This window comes from Crocodylus siamensis, chromosome 1 (genome assembly GCF_052110815.1).
Source record: "Crocodylus siamensis isolate JL-2025a chromosome 1, ASM5211081v1, whole genome shotgun sequence".
Taxonomy (NCBI): domain Eukaryota; kingdom Metazoa; phylum Chordata; order Crocodylia; family Crocodylidae; genus Crocodylus; species Crocodylus siamensis.
The window spans coordinates 317,401,792-317,418,516 of NC_143395.1; the positions used below are offsets into that span (position 1 = coordinate 317,401,792).

Below are 16,725 nucleotides of genomic sequence, written 5' to 3' on the forward strand. Positions count from 1 at the left end.
CCGCCTGGAGATGGCTGAACATCACAGCTCTGAAGGACCCTGGACAGTGGGAGGAGTTCCAGGCCCAGTTGTATAGTGCACTGCAGCAAGTCCCTACTGCTGATGACATCTTCATCCAGGCACACTGGGAGCAACTCGTTTGCTGTCCAAGATGCCTGCACCCACTATTGGGTTCACGTAGCCGAACTATTGGGTTTGCGTTGAACCAACACTATTTCAACACAAATGATGCTCAGATCTGCAATCTCCTCAAACGGAAGCATGGAGCCTTCGTCGGCTGGCAGAGCCATCCATGAACTCAGCAAAAGACAGCAGTGTACCACCAGCTAAAGGCTGAGGTCCAGCGACGCATCTGTGACATGAAGAACTACTGGTAGGTGGAGAAGACGCATGTGATCCAGGGCTACACCGACCAGCATATCGTGCAAGGCTACCAAGACAACCTACAGATCCCACACCATTGGACAAAACCCTGTCTGATCACAGGATGGCTCCCAGCTCCTCAAGGATGATGATGCCATCCATCTGCACTGGAAGGAGCATTTTGAACTCCTCCTTAACCAGGAGTCCACTGTATCAGAGGATAGAGACCCTCCAAACTGTCCCACAACACCCTGTGATGGATTCCCTTAGCAATCCACCAACAATCGGAGAGCTGAAGCAGGCCCATCCAACAGATAAAAACCAACAAAGCCTGCGGGCCAGATGTTATACCTGCAGAAGTCTACCATGCTTGCGGCTTCTGGCTCACATCCCAACTCCACCAGCTTATCCTCTGCCTTTGGGATAAAGAGGACATCCCCAGGATTCTCAACAATGCGACCATCATGACCATCTAAAAGAAGGGGGACAAATCTGACTGTAGGAACAGTCCTCCTGTCCATTGCAGGTAAGATCCTGGCCCGCATTCTCCTAAACCACCTTCATCCTGTTGAGGAAGAGATCCTTCCAGAAACCCAGTGCAGCTTCTGACCATCCCAGGGCACTGCCGACATGGTTTTCATTGCCAGGTAGATCCAAGAAAAATGTCGGGATCAAAATCAAGAACTGTTCCTGAGCTTCACTGACCTGACCAAGGCATTCGATTCCTTAAATTGTGAAGCTCTGTGGACCATCCTCCAATGCCTAGGCTGCCTGCTGAAGTATGCCAACATGCTAAGGCTTCTGCATGATAATATGACTGCCACTGTCCTGAGTGGAAGATTTGAAACAAACCTTCTGCATCCAGACTGGGGTGAAATAAGGTTGTGCAATTGCCCTGACCCTGTTCACCATCTACCTGACCATCATCATCCACCTTATCAGAGATGATCTACCATCTGGCATCAGTATCCAGTATTGACTGGATGGGAAGCTTTTCAATTTTGGGCGCTGCTGGGCAAAAATTAAACTCACCACCAAGGACATCCACGACCTTCAGATTGGGGATGATTGCTGTGTGATGGCTCACTCTGCAAAGGATGTGCAAGCAACCTTAGAGCTCTTCAACGCTTCGTATAAAAGACTCGGCTTGTCCTTGAATGTCGCCAAGACAAAGGTTTTCCACCAACCCTCCCTCCAGGCCAGCTGAACATCCCTCACGCCATCTATGTAGATGGGGAGGCTCTGGAGTACACTTTCTGTATCTTGGCAGCCATCTCTAACAATGGGCTATCACCAGTGAAGAAGTCCAGCACTGGGTCAACTGTGCCAGTACTGCCTTCTTCAAGCTGCGACATGTCTTTGAAAACAGAGACCTTTGGAAGTCAACGAAGGTCCAGGTTTACAAGACTGCCATGCTGACCACCCTTCTCTACTGCAGTGAAACCTGGACTGCCTACCAACGCCACATTAAGACCCTCAAGAGCTTTTGTCAGTGGTACTTGCATCAAATCCTGGGGATCAAATGGGAAGACTGCCAGACCAGCACAAGCATCCTCCATGAAGCTGCATCCACCAGCATCAAAGCCTTACTCTTGAGAAAGCAACTCTGATGGACGGGCCACTGTGTCAGGATATCCGAGAACCACCTCCTTCATCAGATTCTCTTTTCCCAGCTCTCCATTGGCCAATGCTCAAAGAGTGGCCAAAGAAAATGGTACAAAGACACACTCAAGGTTGCCCTCAAGCATGGAAGTATTGACACCAAGAGCTAGGAGGAACAAGCTGCTGACTATTCGGTGTGGCACAACCTGGTCCACCAAGTCATGCACCACTTCAAGGCTGTCATGGGATAGAATGGGAGAGAGAGGGGATAAATGGGAAAACTAAAGAAAAAGAAAACACCACTTACCTGCAACAGGAGCCGCAGCACAGCGGGGAGAAGAGAAGCCCGCGTGGCTCATCAACCATGTCTTTATTCAGCTGGGACCAGCCGGTGACGTCACCAGCGATCACTGGCCGGCGAAAATAAAAATGGCAGACGGCAGAAAAAGAGGCAGAGGGGGAACAGATGGGAGCAGCGTGTGCCCTCAGGGTCCCTGCCGGGAAGCCGCCAGGAAGGAGGGAGGACTGGGTGAGGAGTCAGAAGAGACTCCTGGCCCTAAGCTCAACAGCAGCAGCAGACCAGCCACCAGTGGGGGAAGCAGGCTGAAGACTGTTCCTGCAAGCTACGACAACAACAGCAAAGCCCAGAGAGAAAGGCGTGCCAGAACCTTCAGCCTAGCAAGTGAGGGTATTGGGCACAATTGAGAGGAGGAGGAGGAGACCCCAGCAGAAAAAGCCCAGCAAGAGCCCAGGGATGGCACCGGACAAGCAGGGCACCTCCAGCACCTGTAACAAGGTGACCAACCCTGCGTGAGGGAATGGCAGAACACCTGGGGACACCGCCAGAGGGAGAGAAGTGAGGTGGCCTAAGCACATGTTAGAAGCCGGGAAGGCAAAGTACAGAACCTGCATGGGTATAGACTAGGAGTGTGCCAGAAAGGGGGAGGTTTCCCCTAGCTATGTTATAGGGGAGCTAGGGTCCCGTGGCCTCTATCGTAAGGAAGCAAGGAAGGGAACTTTCCTAATTCCCAGTGAGGCGACAGAGGCAGTGTTTAGCGTTTTCATTATGTGCATTTCTTTTGTTTTCCCTGAGTGATGGGGTTGAGAGAGGGCTGGAGAGTATAGCCCATAGGCCGTCAGGTGATGTTTGAATCTGAGGGCCTACAGTCGTCAGGGTAAAGGACAGGTTCTGTGATCAGGACCTCCATTCTCAGAAGGCCTACAAAAGGGAGTAAGCCAAGAAGGCTTCAAGAACAGTTTGCCAGAGAAGAAACCCAAAAGGCACCATAAATCATAAAAGTGAGGGGACGTGGCCAGGAATACGGCTGGATCCATCAAGGTGGCATGAGGCTGGGGTGTAAGGATGGTGGAGCCCCGGAAGTGATCGTCGAGCCTGTGGCAAAAAGCCACCTTGTTTCTCCCCAAAATCTCCGCCCTGTGACACTGTGACTAAAATCTCTGAGCTGCAACCATTTGATTAGGGTGGGTCAGCACGGAGGGGACCACACCCTGGCCAGTCTCTTTAGGTAACTTGAACTGGCTGCATTCCTGAGGGAGGGGGGAAACCTGCTCCCTCTGCCTACCTGACTTGCATCAATTACCTGGGTGGGGGGTTTCTACCTGGGGAGCTGGAATCTGCCTGGTAACAGGTGATGTATTTCAAATTGGTTGGCTGACAGCCAACCGGGGTTGACCTTCACTGGACCAGGTGAATGAGGTCACAGGGGCTATATAGGTTTGGAGGGGGAGGAGGCTCGCTCTTCTCTCTTCGGCCATGATGTGAAGCAGCAGCAAAGCAGGGGAGACAGAGAAGCCTTGCCATCGGGACCTAGCTCTCTCTCTCACCCTAAGACTCCAGAGGGGAAACTGGAGAACTCTGGAAGATGCTTGTGAGTAAGCTACTCAATCAGATTAGATATTTAGCTGGCAGTAACACAGATGCGTAATCAAAAGGCTACTTCAGCCACACTGTTTGCTCTTTAGGATTTCTAAGAAATTACTCAAGCCTGTACCCTAGTTTACCCTACCCCCTGTAATCAATAAAGTTCTCCTTTTTGACTGGTGTGGGAGACTTATTGAGGGGTGGGTCTAAATTACGCCTAAGAGACCCCTTAGGTCTGCGGGCTAGGGGAGACTTTACTTTTTGCCCCCTTGACTTGGGGAAGTGCCCCAAGTGCCTGTACCGGGTCGAGTACCCGTCGGACTATTAGGCCTGTGTTTCCCCGAGGACACAGGGCCAAGTCAGTCCCTTCTCGGGGTGGTGGCGGCGACGTTACCCCCAGACTAGCGAATGTGCTCCAGGAGAGGGGGTCGGCCGAGCATAAGGCGCCCCTAGGGAGGCATTTGGAGTCTGGAAGGTGGTGGGGCGCAGGGAGGTGTGCGGCTCAATGCAGGAGCGCCCCCTACTGGCCTGCCACAGAGCCCACCATGGGCCGCAGAGGGACGCAGGACAATCAAATCCCCCACTGGGAACATTCAAAGTCGTGGCAGGTGAGACAGGGGAAGACGAATCCTGGAGGGAACAGCTACTCTGCCAATCACGAGAGCTGGTGATACATACATCCCCCATCACTCGGGCTAAAGCCGCACGTGAAAGGGTGCTGGAAACTCAGCGGTCACAGAGGCCCAATGACTCAATACTGAGGTGGAATGGCAGTGGCAGAGCAAGAAGAAGGAGACCAACCCGGGGCACTAAATCCCACTCCCCCACACAACATGCCCCCATTGCCGAAGAATGTGTGTATCCAGAATCAGGCTCCTCCGTCACCTGAGGAGCCATCAAGCCTGATGGACGTCATCCTCGACTCTGAGGGATTGCCAACAACAATTGAACTAAGAGTTTAGTTATGACCATTTCCACAGTATAAGAGGGAAATTTAAATTTCCTGGCTTTTGTTGGGTTATGCATGTACATGTTAAAACAAAACTAAAATACAACATGTTTGTATTTAAATATTACTGAAAGTAAACTAAAACCTAAGGGTGCCTATACATGTGCTCTGATGTGTTCTAATCAGAATGCTCCAGCATGCTGTAGCATCTAGTGTATTAAGCATCCCACATTTCAAAATGGTGGCGGGAGCACTTTAATTAAAACTCATTGAACACGCTTTAGTTAAAACATGCCTGTCACCATTTTGAAATGTGGGATGCTAAATACACAAGATACTGCAGTTGTTTTAATTACAGTGGCTCCCAGGAGCTGCTCTAATTAAAATGCCCCCCACCCCTGGACCACATATACATTACAGTTTTCACCAATGTACAAAACCATTTATTTTATATCATATCTTTTATTTCAGATTGTGCACCAAGCAAATAAAAGAATCTAATGCCAAAAATTGTGGCAGTTCCTGCTTAACCCTTAGTTTTGAAGTCCACCACCGTGACACTGCTATGTTTTATTGATTTACGTTAAAAACTGACCTGAAGGGATGTTTTATGATCTCTTATGTTATCTGTGCCAGGATGCATCATTACACTGATATAAATCCAATGCTATTGAAACTGCTTACACCATCTAAAATGAAAGCCTAAGATCTGTGTTGCTGTATTTTTAACAATTTGCTAAACACAGTATGAAAGCATTAACAAATAATGTGCTATATTTGGCCAAATTTTTGGTTCCACATCCAAAACTTTTCCTACCAACTTCAAGAGTCCCAAGATTTGCATTCAGAGTGTGTGCATATGAATGCACTGTCTAACCCAAATGCAAAACTCTAGAACTCCTGGTTCAGAGATGATCTCTTTCATTAGACCAACTAAGAAATCACAAAAAAATTATCTTTTTCTGCAAGCTTTCAGAGAACACACACTCTTCCTCAGGCTCAGAGGGGGAAAAAGTCCCTATAGGTAGAAAATAAACTTTTTACCATCTTTAATTTTCCCTGAGCCTGAGAAAGGGCATGTATGCCTGAAAGTTTGCAGAAAAAGATAACTTTTTTGTGATTTATTAGTTGGTCTAATAAGAAGTATCATCTCTGAACCAAGAGTCCTAGAGTTTTGCATTTCTTTTTGTCTCAAACCAACAAGGCTACCAAATATATCCCTGTCAAACCCAATGATTCACAACCTGACTGTCACGAGACCCTTTGAAAGGTGGCATGGGGAGCAAGGAGGTAAGTGCAGGCACATCTCTGCCCAGCTGGTCTTCCTCCCTCCCCCACACACTGACCAGCTCCTGTGCAAAAGGATAAGCATACACAGATGTTCCTCCCCCCATTCCCTCACCCAAACCCTGAGCAAGAAGGTAATAAAGCTGTTTTTTGAAATGGGGAGATGCTCAATTCACAAAAGTTCTAGAGGGGTGTGTGGCATCTAAAAAGGGTAAGAACCTCTGGTCTCTCCAAAATAGAATAAAAACAGAACTCCCAAATATTTGTAAAATAAAATGAGTGTCCTTGAGAGCTAGTTAATTCAATGCTGTAAAATCGATTACTTCTCCAAATTGGCATAATAGACAGTTTGTTTAATTTTGGTTTATATTTCCTTACTCCTGCAAAAAAAAATGGTTGCTGTCTCTCTTAATTTTGACTTTATTTTGATGAGTTTACAGAAATATACAGAAATTTTCCTTCCTAAAAAAAATTGTGCAGAAAGTTAGAAGAGACTATGATATCATGAATAATAAAAATGTTCTATTAACTAATGCAGGTGGAGAACATAGAGATTACAAAAACTCCTTGTCTGTATCTACATTTCTGAGTTAACTGGCAATTATTGCAAGAAAACTAAGAAAAATTCATATTCATTTGGCCCTAGTGAGTGGCCACAAACCACATTAAACACCTTAGTTTATTCAATGCCTCTCTTAAAACATCTAGACTTGGACCTCTGACCTCTGCACATGCTCAGAAATGATCTACTTGGAGCATGTAACTAACTTATATGTAAACTCTGCTGCAGTTCAGATTGCTGCTGGGGAAGTGCCTACATTTAAAGTCTGCAGATGAATTGACCTATTAAAAGCAACCCTAAATCATGGTAACACCACTGAACTCAGCACAACACCCAATAAATACCAATAACCATTACTGCTGCTGAAACCCACCTTTTGTATAAAATAGTATCAATTACTATATTTAATCAAAGATGACCCTGAATTTATTTATTTAAAAATGTATTTCCATGTGCAGAATCTAATTATTGGAGGATAGTCTTTAATTCATTCCTCCCACTGCTGCAGGAATGGGGGGAGGAGGGGAGGCAGGCAGTAGGGAAGCAGGTGGTACAGGGAAGTCAAGCAGTTTGCCCCCTGCTTGTGCCTGCCCCTCCCCTACTTCTGCCCCTATCTGCTCCCCAACAGGCTTGGGTCCCTGCTTCCCACAGCCTCTGCCCCTGCTTTCCCCCAGCTTCTGCTCCATGCTGGCAGGCCCCATCCCCATTCTAGCCTGGGGCACAGAGCACAGCCCCAGCCCAGCCCCTGTAGCCCCGCAGGCTGCGCACTGCTGCTTCAGGCAGGGCTGAGGGTGTGCTCAATACCTGAGGCTGCAGCTTGCATGGAGCCTGTTGGTGCTGAGCAACGGTACAGGGGAGGGGGAGAGGGGTAGGCAGGGAGCAGAGGCTGATATATAGGGGGGCATGGGGAGATATGTGCCCCACCTGAGAGCACTGGTGCCCGCCCCCAACAGCAAGCACTCCAGCTGGTAGGGGGGCACAGAGAGTGCTCGTGCCCCCCCAAATTTGGCTCCACCACTGGCTGACTGCTGGGGGACTCCCCCACAGTCGTGCCCTCCTGTTGCCCCTCCAAAGTCAGGAGGCACCAGTCGCCCATGGGCTGATCTTACCTAGGTTACAGGTAACCTTGTAGGTTGACTACTGATAAAAGAGATAGAAAAGATCTACAGCCTGACCTTTTTATTTGTTTGCACTTTAAAGCACAAAAACAAACATCTGACTACCTGTGACATCACAACATAGATTCTCACCAACACTGGCTGGGGAGACTCAGGAGGTGAGAGAAGAGTGGCACACAGGTTGGCAGCAGGTCTTCTTTGAATTTGCTGAGTTCTCCAATATTCCCCCCAACCTATACTCCATATTTATAGATGGCTGATTCTAATATTCTAATAAATGATCTCTGATTGGGTTTATTTACATTTCTTTGTTTCACTCAAACTTTTGGAACTGGACTGAACCAGATCTCTTGTGGACTTGGAAGATGTCAGTTAGTTGGGATTTATATCCTTAGGAAAATAAAAAGGGAGAGTTTTTTCTCTCTTTTCCTTTACCATCATAGAATGCTGTTCAACACTATCCTGTTTCTTCTTTACATTATTTTATGGTCTTCTCTGACAATGCCATTTTGTTTTTACAAATTATCTAAGCATCTTAACATCTGTTATAGCAAAGTAACATCTAATACTTTCAGCTACATCATTAACACTATTATTTATTAGTGCTATTAATATTTTAAGATAAAGTTATGATACAGTATTTGTATTATTTAATGTATGGTCTTCCCTGATAATGTAGCTTCCCAGGCCTTGTGCTTTGTTTAACTGTGTATCATTACTGGTTTAGTTAGACATGTGGATGGCTTCCTTTACTTTGTTGACCAAAGTAGTTGTCACATCTACAAAGGTTCACATTAGAGTCAGTCAGAAACAGGCTTGGGGCCTTCTACTAAGCCATAATTCTGCACCTTGCCCTAGGCCCCTTGAAAATGGTCAAGGCTGGCAACACTGCATAGGGGGATATGGGGAGAAGAGGCTGCAGTGGGGAGATGGTGGGGTACAGAGGCAGTGGGGTTTGGAGGGGGAAAGGGGGAACAGGTAGCAGCTGCAGCTACAACCCCAACGCCAGATCAAAGCTAGAGCCCAAGCCTCAGCAGCTTCCTGCCCCCTGCCACTCAATTATAAGACGGGGGTTCCTCCCCATGTTAAACAGGGGGAACCTGGTCTTAGAATCAAGTAAAAATGGTATGATGTATGCCCACCTGATGCAAAGAAGCCTTAACCAGCACACTACAAAATAGACTAGGAGACAGCATTCTCCAGCCTACGTTTTGAAAAAGCTGGGCCACTGGGCAGAATGGAATGCAAGAGCCTTGAAGCCAGGTGAGGAAGCAAGCAGGCAAGAGCATTGCTCTGTAGCCTGTAAAGATAGTATGATGCTAGGAAGAATGAATGCTGGGCTTCTCCCCTCAACCCTTACTAGGACTGTATTGTATGCATAAAATATTAGATAATCATTTGTAACACAGTCATTTAGGAAACTGTTTCATTCAAGGGTAAACTGCCCAAGTTTAGCTTTCTCTTACCAGACAACAAACCAGACATAATTTCATAGTTGTTAGGGGGCTGGAAGGGACCTTACAGATCATCAGGTCCAGCCCCCTTGTACTTCAGCAGGAAATACTCCTGGGATCTGATGAGCACAGCAAGATGGGTATCAAGATGATTTTTGAAGATTGCCAGGGTCAATGATTGTACCACCTCCGGGGGGAGCCTCTTCTAAATGCTCAGCACTCAACTTGTAAAGAAGTTTGTCTTATGTCTAGCCTGAAGCAATCTTCAATCAGTTTGTACCCATTATTTCTTGTCCTCCCCTGGAAGGCCTTGGTGAACAGATGCTCCTCCAAGCCCTGATGTACACCCCTAATTTACTTATAAGCTACCATCAAGTCCCCTTTGAGTCTTCTCTTCTCCAGGCTGAACAGTCTCAAGTCTTTCAGCCTCTCCCCACATGACCTGGTCTCAAGACCTCTAATCATGCACATGGCCCTCTTTTGGACTCTCTTGAGCTTTCCCACATCCTTCCTGAAGTGCCGTGCCCAGAACTGGACGCAGTACTCCAGCTGCAGTCTCACCAAGGCTGAGCAGAGTGGGAAGATGACACCCTTAGCCCTGCTCGAGATTCCTCAGTAGATGCATGCCAGTGTTTGATTAGCTCTGGCAGATGCAGCATCACATTGGTGGCTCATGTTTATTTTGTTGTCTATCACAATGCCCAGACCTTGTTCAGCTGTGGTGCTGGCAAGCATTGCACCACCAAGACTACAAGTGTGTTGTGGATTATTTCTCTCCAGATGGAGCACTTTACATTTCTCCACATTGAACAATATCAAGTTGAGTTCTGCCCACCTTGCAAGCCTGTCCAAGCCTTGGCAAGCCTGCCTATGAAACGGTGTAGATTATATGATTTAAGGTAAGGTGTTCCTCTCCTCATTAACTGTATAATTTGTTCATGTGTGCACACCCTTAGACAATCTGTGCTGCAGTTCCAGCTCTTTTCTCTACCACTCCTGGCACTCCACTGTCCAGCCCTCAGGAGAGCTGGGATCAAAAATAAAAACAAAACCCAAAAAAAACACCTTTAGCCATCACACTAGGAACCCAAATTTCTCTAGTTACCTCGAATTACGTAATTGTCCAGCGCCTCTTCCATTCTTTGCAATGCTTCAGCTCTATTAGAGCCATAAGTAACTAGCTAAAAACAAAAGCATTTAAGTTAACTACAAGAATTAGATTGTTTTTCTTTTCCTCCCTACTTATTTGGATAGATTTCTTGAGGGGAAAAAAATCACCAGTCTCACATACAGGTTTTTCACTTACAGAAATCACACCTATTACTATGCCTTTCCTTTCAACTCCTCCCCAAAATAATACCAGGAAAAGACCTCTTGGATTCAGAGGAGACGACAAGGGGGGTTTGTTTGTTTGTCTTGGGGGGGTTGTTTGTCTTTCTTGTCCAGCTCAGAAGTACCTAGACCCAGATTTCTGTTCTTTTTAGAGAAACACATGTTCAAGTAAGTAACAAGAACTCTGGCTGTAATTTTCATCTTTATAAATGTTTGGTTCTCCCATAAGTTGACTTCCATCCCATAATTAATTTCCATCCTTACAAATGTTTGGTTTCTCCAGAAGTTTTTACTGTCCAACACACTAAATATAATTTCCTAATACCACTAAATAAATTATAGGTACTCTCAACCTTAACTCCTAATTAACACAGATATTTTGTTGGGGATTACAGACCTGAAAGTTCATCAGAAGACGCAACAGAAAAAACTACTAAAAACACGTAAGTCTAAGACTGCAGGCCCTTGTTTAAACTAAAATGCTTTTGGTAATCAGAAAACATAGAAAGAATAATCATGGAAAACATGTCAAAGGGTAAATGAATTTCTATTTAGATCTGATGTATTAAGTTTCCTCTTTCACCCACCCGCTTCTAAACTCTTTCATGTTCCCTCTAGGCATATCATTTCCAGCAGCTTTGAAATACTGGCTCATCATGAAACATAAAAAATTGTTTCATTTAAAAAGGTACATCTAAAATAAGTATTTTATATTTTTTGAACATAATAAAAACAATCAACTTACTTTTGAGATCATAGGATCATAATAAATGCTAATATCACTTCCTTGCTGTATGCCGCTGTCAACACGTACCTTCAAAAAAAGCACAAAAATAATTTAACAATTTTACACTGAAGAACACCACATTCTGTATTTTGGCCTCAGACAGAAAATATATCTGGCACTTTTAAACATGACAAATCTCACAAGATAAATTACAACATTCTTTTTCACAGAAAGCTGAAACACCATCTCTCTTGTATGTCAAATGTTTTTGTACTCCTTCAAAGAAAATACAAATGCAAACTTAAACTTAGTAATTTATATCATGTTATACAACTCTAAATTTGAACTCCTAATACTTCCAACTCTGACTTGATCATTGTAATAAAATACAGTTGTAATTAGTCCTCCAACTGCCACCTGGCATGAAAGATACCCCTTGTAATCACATCCTTTCTGTGTGCAATCACATTCCTTGTAGCCCCTTCTCACCCTTTTGAGGGTTCCAGGGGGGACATAACTAAGTTGCAGGAACTTTGGAACTCTGCTTATCAGCTCTATAGGAATACTGGTCTTGTGGCTTTCATGTCAGTAACACTTTCCATTTCTGCCTCACCCTCTCCACTGTAAAACATTTTTTTCTGTTGCTGCTTTTCCCATGAGGTTTTAATGTTTACACAGCTTTTTCCATGGCTTTGCTTTGTAAGGACACTGTCCCAATTAAAGATCTGATTCTGCAAATTCCATGGAAAAAACCAGCACAAGTTCAAAAAATTCTTTTGAAGAAACTGATTGCTGTTAACCAACCAACAAGTTACTATATTGCTGATTCGTGTTTTCATCTCTCAGTTTGATTTCATCAGTGTGGCATTGAGGTTAGCCATCTAAAACTTTTAAAATGAGCAATTTCTGGGAAATAAATATTTATTAAATTGTTGCTGTTGAGCCTTGGAATTTGAAGCATTTAAAAAAAACCCTAATCCAAGTAATTCAAGAGTGATAAATGCATCCCACATCTTCAGGATACAGGAATCTGATCAAAACTATTGGAACAGTAGGACTTTGATATGCTACATTGTAAAAAAGGTGGGAGAGAAGCAGCCTAGAAACTCACTTAAATCTTCACCTGTGGGAAGCAACCTTTCTAATAAACTGCAGCTCATCTGTCTGCAGCAAGGCAGAAAAAGGTCAACACAACGTCTGTTAGGCCTTTAATATTTTAATTTAGGCAATTATCAAGGGACCATATGTAGAACCTCTTGTCTACAGAATCCACATGAGGGCATGATGATGACTTTATTATCCAAATGACATAAAAGATACTCTAAATAGGTTTATTCTGTTTCTTCAATGCAAACTTCATTCTGGCAGGGTTTTATTACATAATATAATATACTTTTAAATATTCTAATTATATAAACATTCCTGTATGTCTAAAACATTTGCCGCTGCAATTCTATAGAACATTTATTACAACAAACCTCAAGGTGTTTCAGATGCAATGAATTAGGCCTCTTAGCACAACTCTGAGGGAGGAAGGACATTATTATCCCCATTTTACAGATGAGAAAGTAATTTAGGCAAAGCAAGGTAACACAGAAACAAGCAAATTACTTCCTGATTCCCATGCTTGGAGCTTCCTTTAACACACACACACACACGCACACGCACAGATAGATCTATATCTATATATAGATATCTATATAGCTAAGTGAATACAGTCACACATTCAGATAAGAGAGAATTAAGTTCCTCTTACAGTACACATTTGTTGTACATGGTACATTGCTTGTCTGTACAGTATATATAGACACGTAAACAATAGAAATGTATACACCTTCATTTATACTCTAACACCACATGGCATTTATCTATCACTTGTCATTTCCAAAACACCATAGAGATATCAAGTAATTAATACTTACAGTAGTCTTGTGAGATAGATAGATAGATATCTAGCTATAAGTATTAATTACATATATCTATCTATCTCACAAGACTACTGTAAGTATTAATTACTTGATATCTCTATGGTGTTTTGGAAATGACAAGTGATAGATAAATGCCATGTGGTGTTAGAGTATAAATGAAGGTGTGTGTATACACACACACACACACACACACACACACACACACATATAAAATTAGGTACGATCAATACACATGCCATGTGTATAGACACAATATGTATACACATATTCTATACTACATTTAAAAGGGCAGTATACTGAAAGAACACTAAGTGCAAAAATAGTAAGTTCTTTAAAAATTACTGTATAATTTCATAAAATTATGCAAATTATCTGAGGTCCCATTATAAATAATAAAAGTTACTATTCCTTCCAAAATGTAACCTTCATAAAACAAAAGCAGGCAAATTAAATGAAAACAACAAACCTACTTGAGAAAAGAAATATATTTACAATTTCAGTTATCCTTGTTGCACGTAGGTTTTTCAGAAGTACAATAACAGTGGCTAACTTACCAAATAAAGGGTAACCAAACTTAGTGAAAATTGGATAAAAGAATAAGCTTAATTCAGATTTTTCCTGTAATACATTTAAGATTGACAGATAATAGAGCATCCGCATTCTTTTACTTAATATGTTTCCTTGTCCAAACAAAAAACAAAAACTGAACAGAATCTACAGTTCAAGATCTTTTACTAGCCCCCAAATCAATGGTGTTATAAACCAAAACAGCTATAATAGTGCTGTGCTCTGGTGCCATTGTGCATTATTATGCTACGGTGTTAGGTGCTCTGAAAAAAACCTATTATTTCCAATCCTACAATAAGCTGCAGGTCCATGAGCTCCCACTGCTTTATGAACATAGGCCTCTGATCAAGCACATTTTTTGGGGGGGGAGGGGGAGGTTTGTGGGGAGGGGAGTTGTTTGTTTTAAACAGTATCAAGGCTTAAGGGACCAATCTTAGGGAGCATAAGAGAATTGATTGTTGATCCTATTAGCCAAGAATGGTGCTGACTCTTCAGGTCTATGCCAGGTGCATAAATTTGTATACTTGCTGTCTTGATACTTGCTTTTTTACAACTACCTCTTTTTAGCATCATTATCATTTTTAAGCCTACATATACACTAATAATCACATTCTAAACTAACAGATGCAAATTTTTAAAAATATATTAAAGCCGATAGATTAATTTTTAGTGTACACCATAAAATAAACGTTGGTGCGTCCATGGCCCCTGTTTTTTTAATCTCCTTAAGTTCTCATCCCCAAACACATTTATGTCACTGAAAAACTTACCTCCTCTAACCTGAAAACAAAAATAGACAAACCAATTTAACTCTTATTTGGAAAGCTCTATTCCTAGGCTGAGACTATTATGCCAAATTTCAGCTCGGGGCCAATTTTTACAGACAACTTATTAAATTCTGAAAACAAGTGTTTATTAAAGAAATGAAAAGAGACCAACAGCTTCAATGAAATATTCAATTTTTTCAGTAAAATCAATTTTTGCTCTTAAATCAGCTGCACTGTCAGAAGGCAAATAAATTTTGGATATTGAAGATTATCTGTTCTTATAAAAGAAGAAACAGCCAAAATATGGTTTTCTAATGAAAATAGCTGTTCTAATTTTAATAAGACAATAGGAGTAAACAGAAAGAAAACAGCACAGCCACTCTGTATGAGCTCCTCAAACCATTGCTCTGAAGCCTCCAGCATAATTAAAATTTCTTTCTTCAGTACTATGATGGGCCACGTGAAGCTATCAGGCATCTCCCACCCTTCATTTTCAATTCACCTCTCCCCCTAAGCACAACTCCCAGCCCGCCCTGTCTACCTGACAAGTGACAGCCCAATCTGATTAAATGCTTGCAAGGGAGGGGACTCGTGGGCCTCCATGACAGGCCAAAAGTGATCACCATGGAGATACATAATTACAGCTGTCAACGCGTCTACTGTCCTGCTGGCATCAATTTGATTGCTCCCAGCAATAATGATAGACAAAGCTTAGTGTGCACTCTCTTGCACCCAATCACTTTATCTATTCCGTGGTCCATTTAGCTGACATGCAACATTCACACAAGCAAATAACAGCAGTAAGCAGAACATTTAAGGCATTTTAATTGTTTTTTCTTTGTATGGATGGCTCACAAGCGCAAATGTTATTACATAAAACTCCTGCTGTAGCATTAATTGAAGAAAGATTTGGTGGGACAAAGACTGTAGGGGGTAGAGTTTGTCCATTATCACTTGTACTTTCAACAGGTCTCACGTTTGGAAAATTGCAAATTGCAAAAACTTGCAAGGGCAAAATGTTTGACATCCTGTTAGCTATTACAACATGGTGAAAACTTCTAACAACCACTAGAGTAATCATTATAAATTCTTATTTAATACAGTCCTTGTTTCATTAAAAAAGTTTGGATACATCCTATGATACTCATTTTTCTTATCTTCTACTTAATGTCACATAATGCCTGTTAAGCCTTTACATTTTTTTCTGCTTTCAGGCTTTGAACACAGCATGAAGCCTTGGCAACCAGAAAGGGTCAGGTCCCTTTAGAAAGCATATGAGCAAAAACAATTTAAGAAGTGAAATAAATCATATATCCAATAACATCACCAAATTTAGGATTCCTCCTGTAATCCTGCACTATTTTCCATGCAAGTAATCAGAATAAATCATATTCACAGATGGTACAGCCTTGTCATTCCACTAGCCGACACAGTGTCATATATATATGCACTTATTACGTTGACTACCTTGATTATACAGAAGGGCGATGTCCTTGTTCTTTTCATGCAGCACAAAACTGTTTGTTAAACAGCCATTCTGCATAGTTAGACTACACAGTGCAATGTATAATAATCACTTTTCTTCAACTGTAGCAAATAGCATTTGCTCTTTAAAGGCCATGAAGCAGAACAAGTAGTAGAGTTTCTCTGTCTTCTCCAGTATAGTCTACAGTTCTTTGCAGTTAAAGAGTTCATTCAACATTTGATTATTCTATTTGCTCTACAGGATATTTAAATCTAAGCCTTGTTTGAAAGGATTACACTTCAAGAGAGAAAATCCAAGAATACTTCAACAGAACAACATTTTGTAGTTTAGTTTTATGCGTATTTGGGATAAAATGTTCATATCAAATTTAGCACTGTATTTTTTGTACCTTAATATAAATGAGCAGAAATGAATAGCATGAGCTCCTTAAAAGTGATATCAACAAAAAATAAGAGCTAGGAGCCCAATTTTGAAAGTTGCCAAGCAGCTAAAACTCCCAACAAAGGATATGGGCTCCATAGTGCTGTGTATGTATGAAAACTCAGACCCTATTACTTACATTGGGCACATCCAATGGTTCTCGGTACTGCGACAGTTTACCAATAGACGGCAGGCCAAAAGATTTATAGGGATCCTTAAATAAAGTTCAAACATAAGAAAAAATTAATTTACAGAGATGGGCACACAAGGAGAGATAAACG

The 16,725-nt window shown here is 42.6% G+C and overlaps 1 protein-coding gene across 3 annotated transcripts in view; it reads right to left on the bottom strand.

Annotated features, from left to right (window-relative positions):
• PCCA (propionyl-CoA carboxylase subunit alpha) overlaps positions 1-16,725 on the bottom strand; it is a 475,583-nt gene that overhangs the window by 244,604 nt on the left and 214,254 nt on the right. For all 3 annotated transcript variants that reach the window (XM_090022723.1, XM_090022741.1, XM_090022732.1), the window contains 3 exons: positions 16,584-16,658; positions 11,295-11,363; positions 10,323-10,398 (listed from right to left, as the gene is read on the bottom strand). In XM_090022723.1, the coding sequence (XP_089878849.1) occupies positions 10,323-10,398; positions 11,295-11,363; positions 16,584-16,658 (220 nt within the window). The remainder of the gene's footprint in view (positions 1-10,322; positions 10,399-11,294; positions 11,364-16,583; positions 16,659-16,725) is intronic.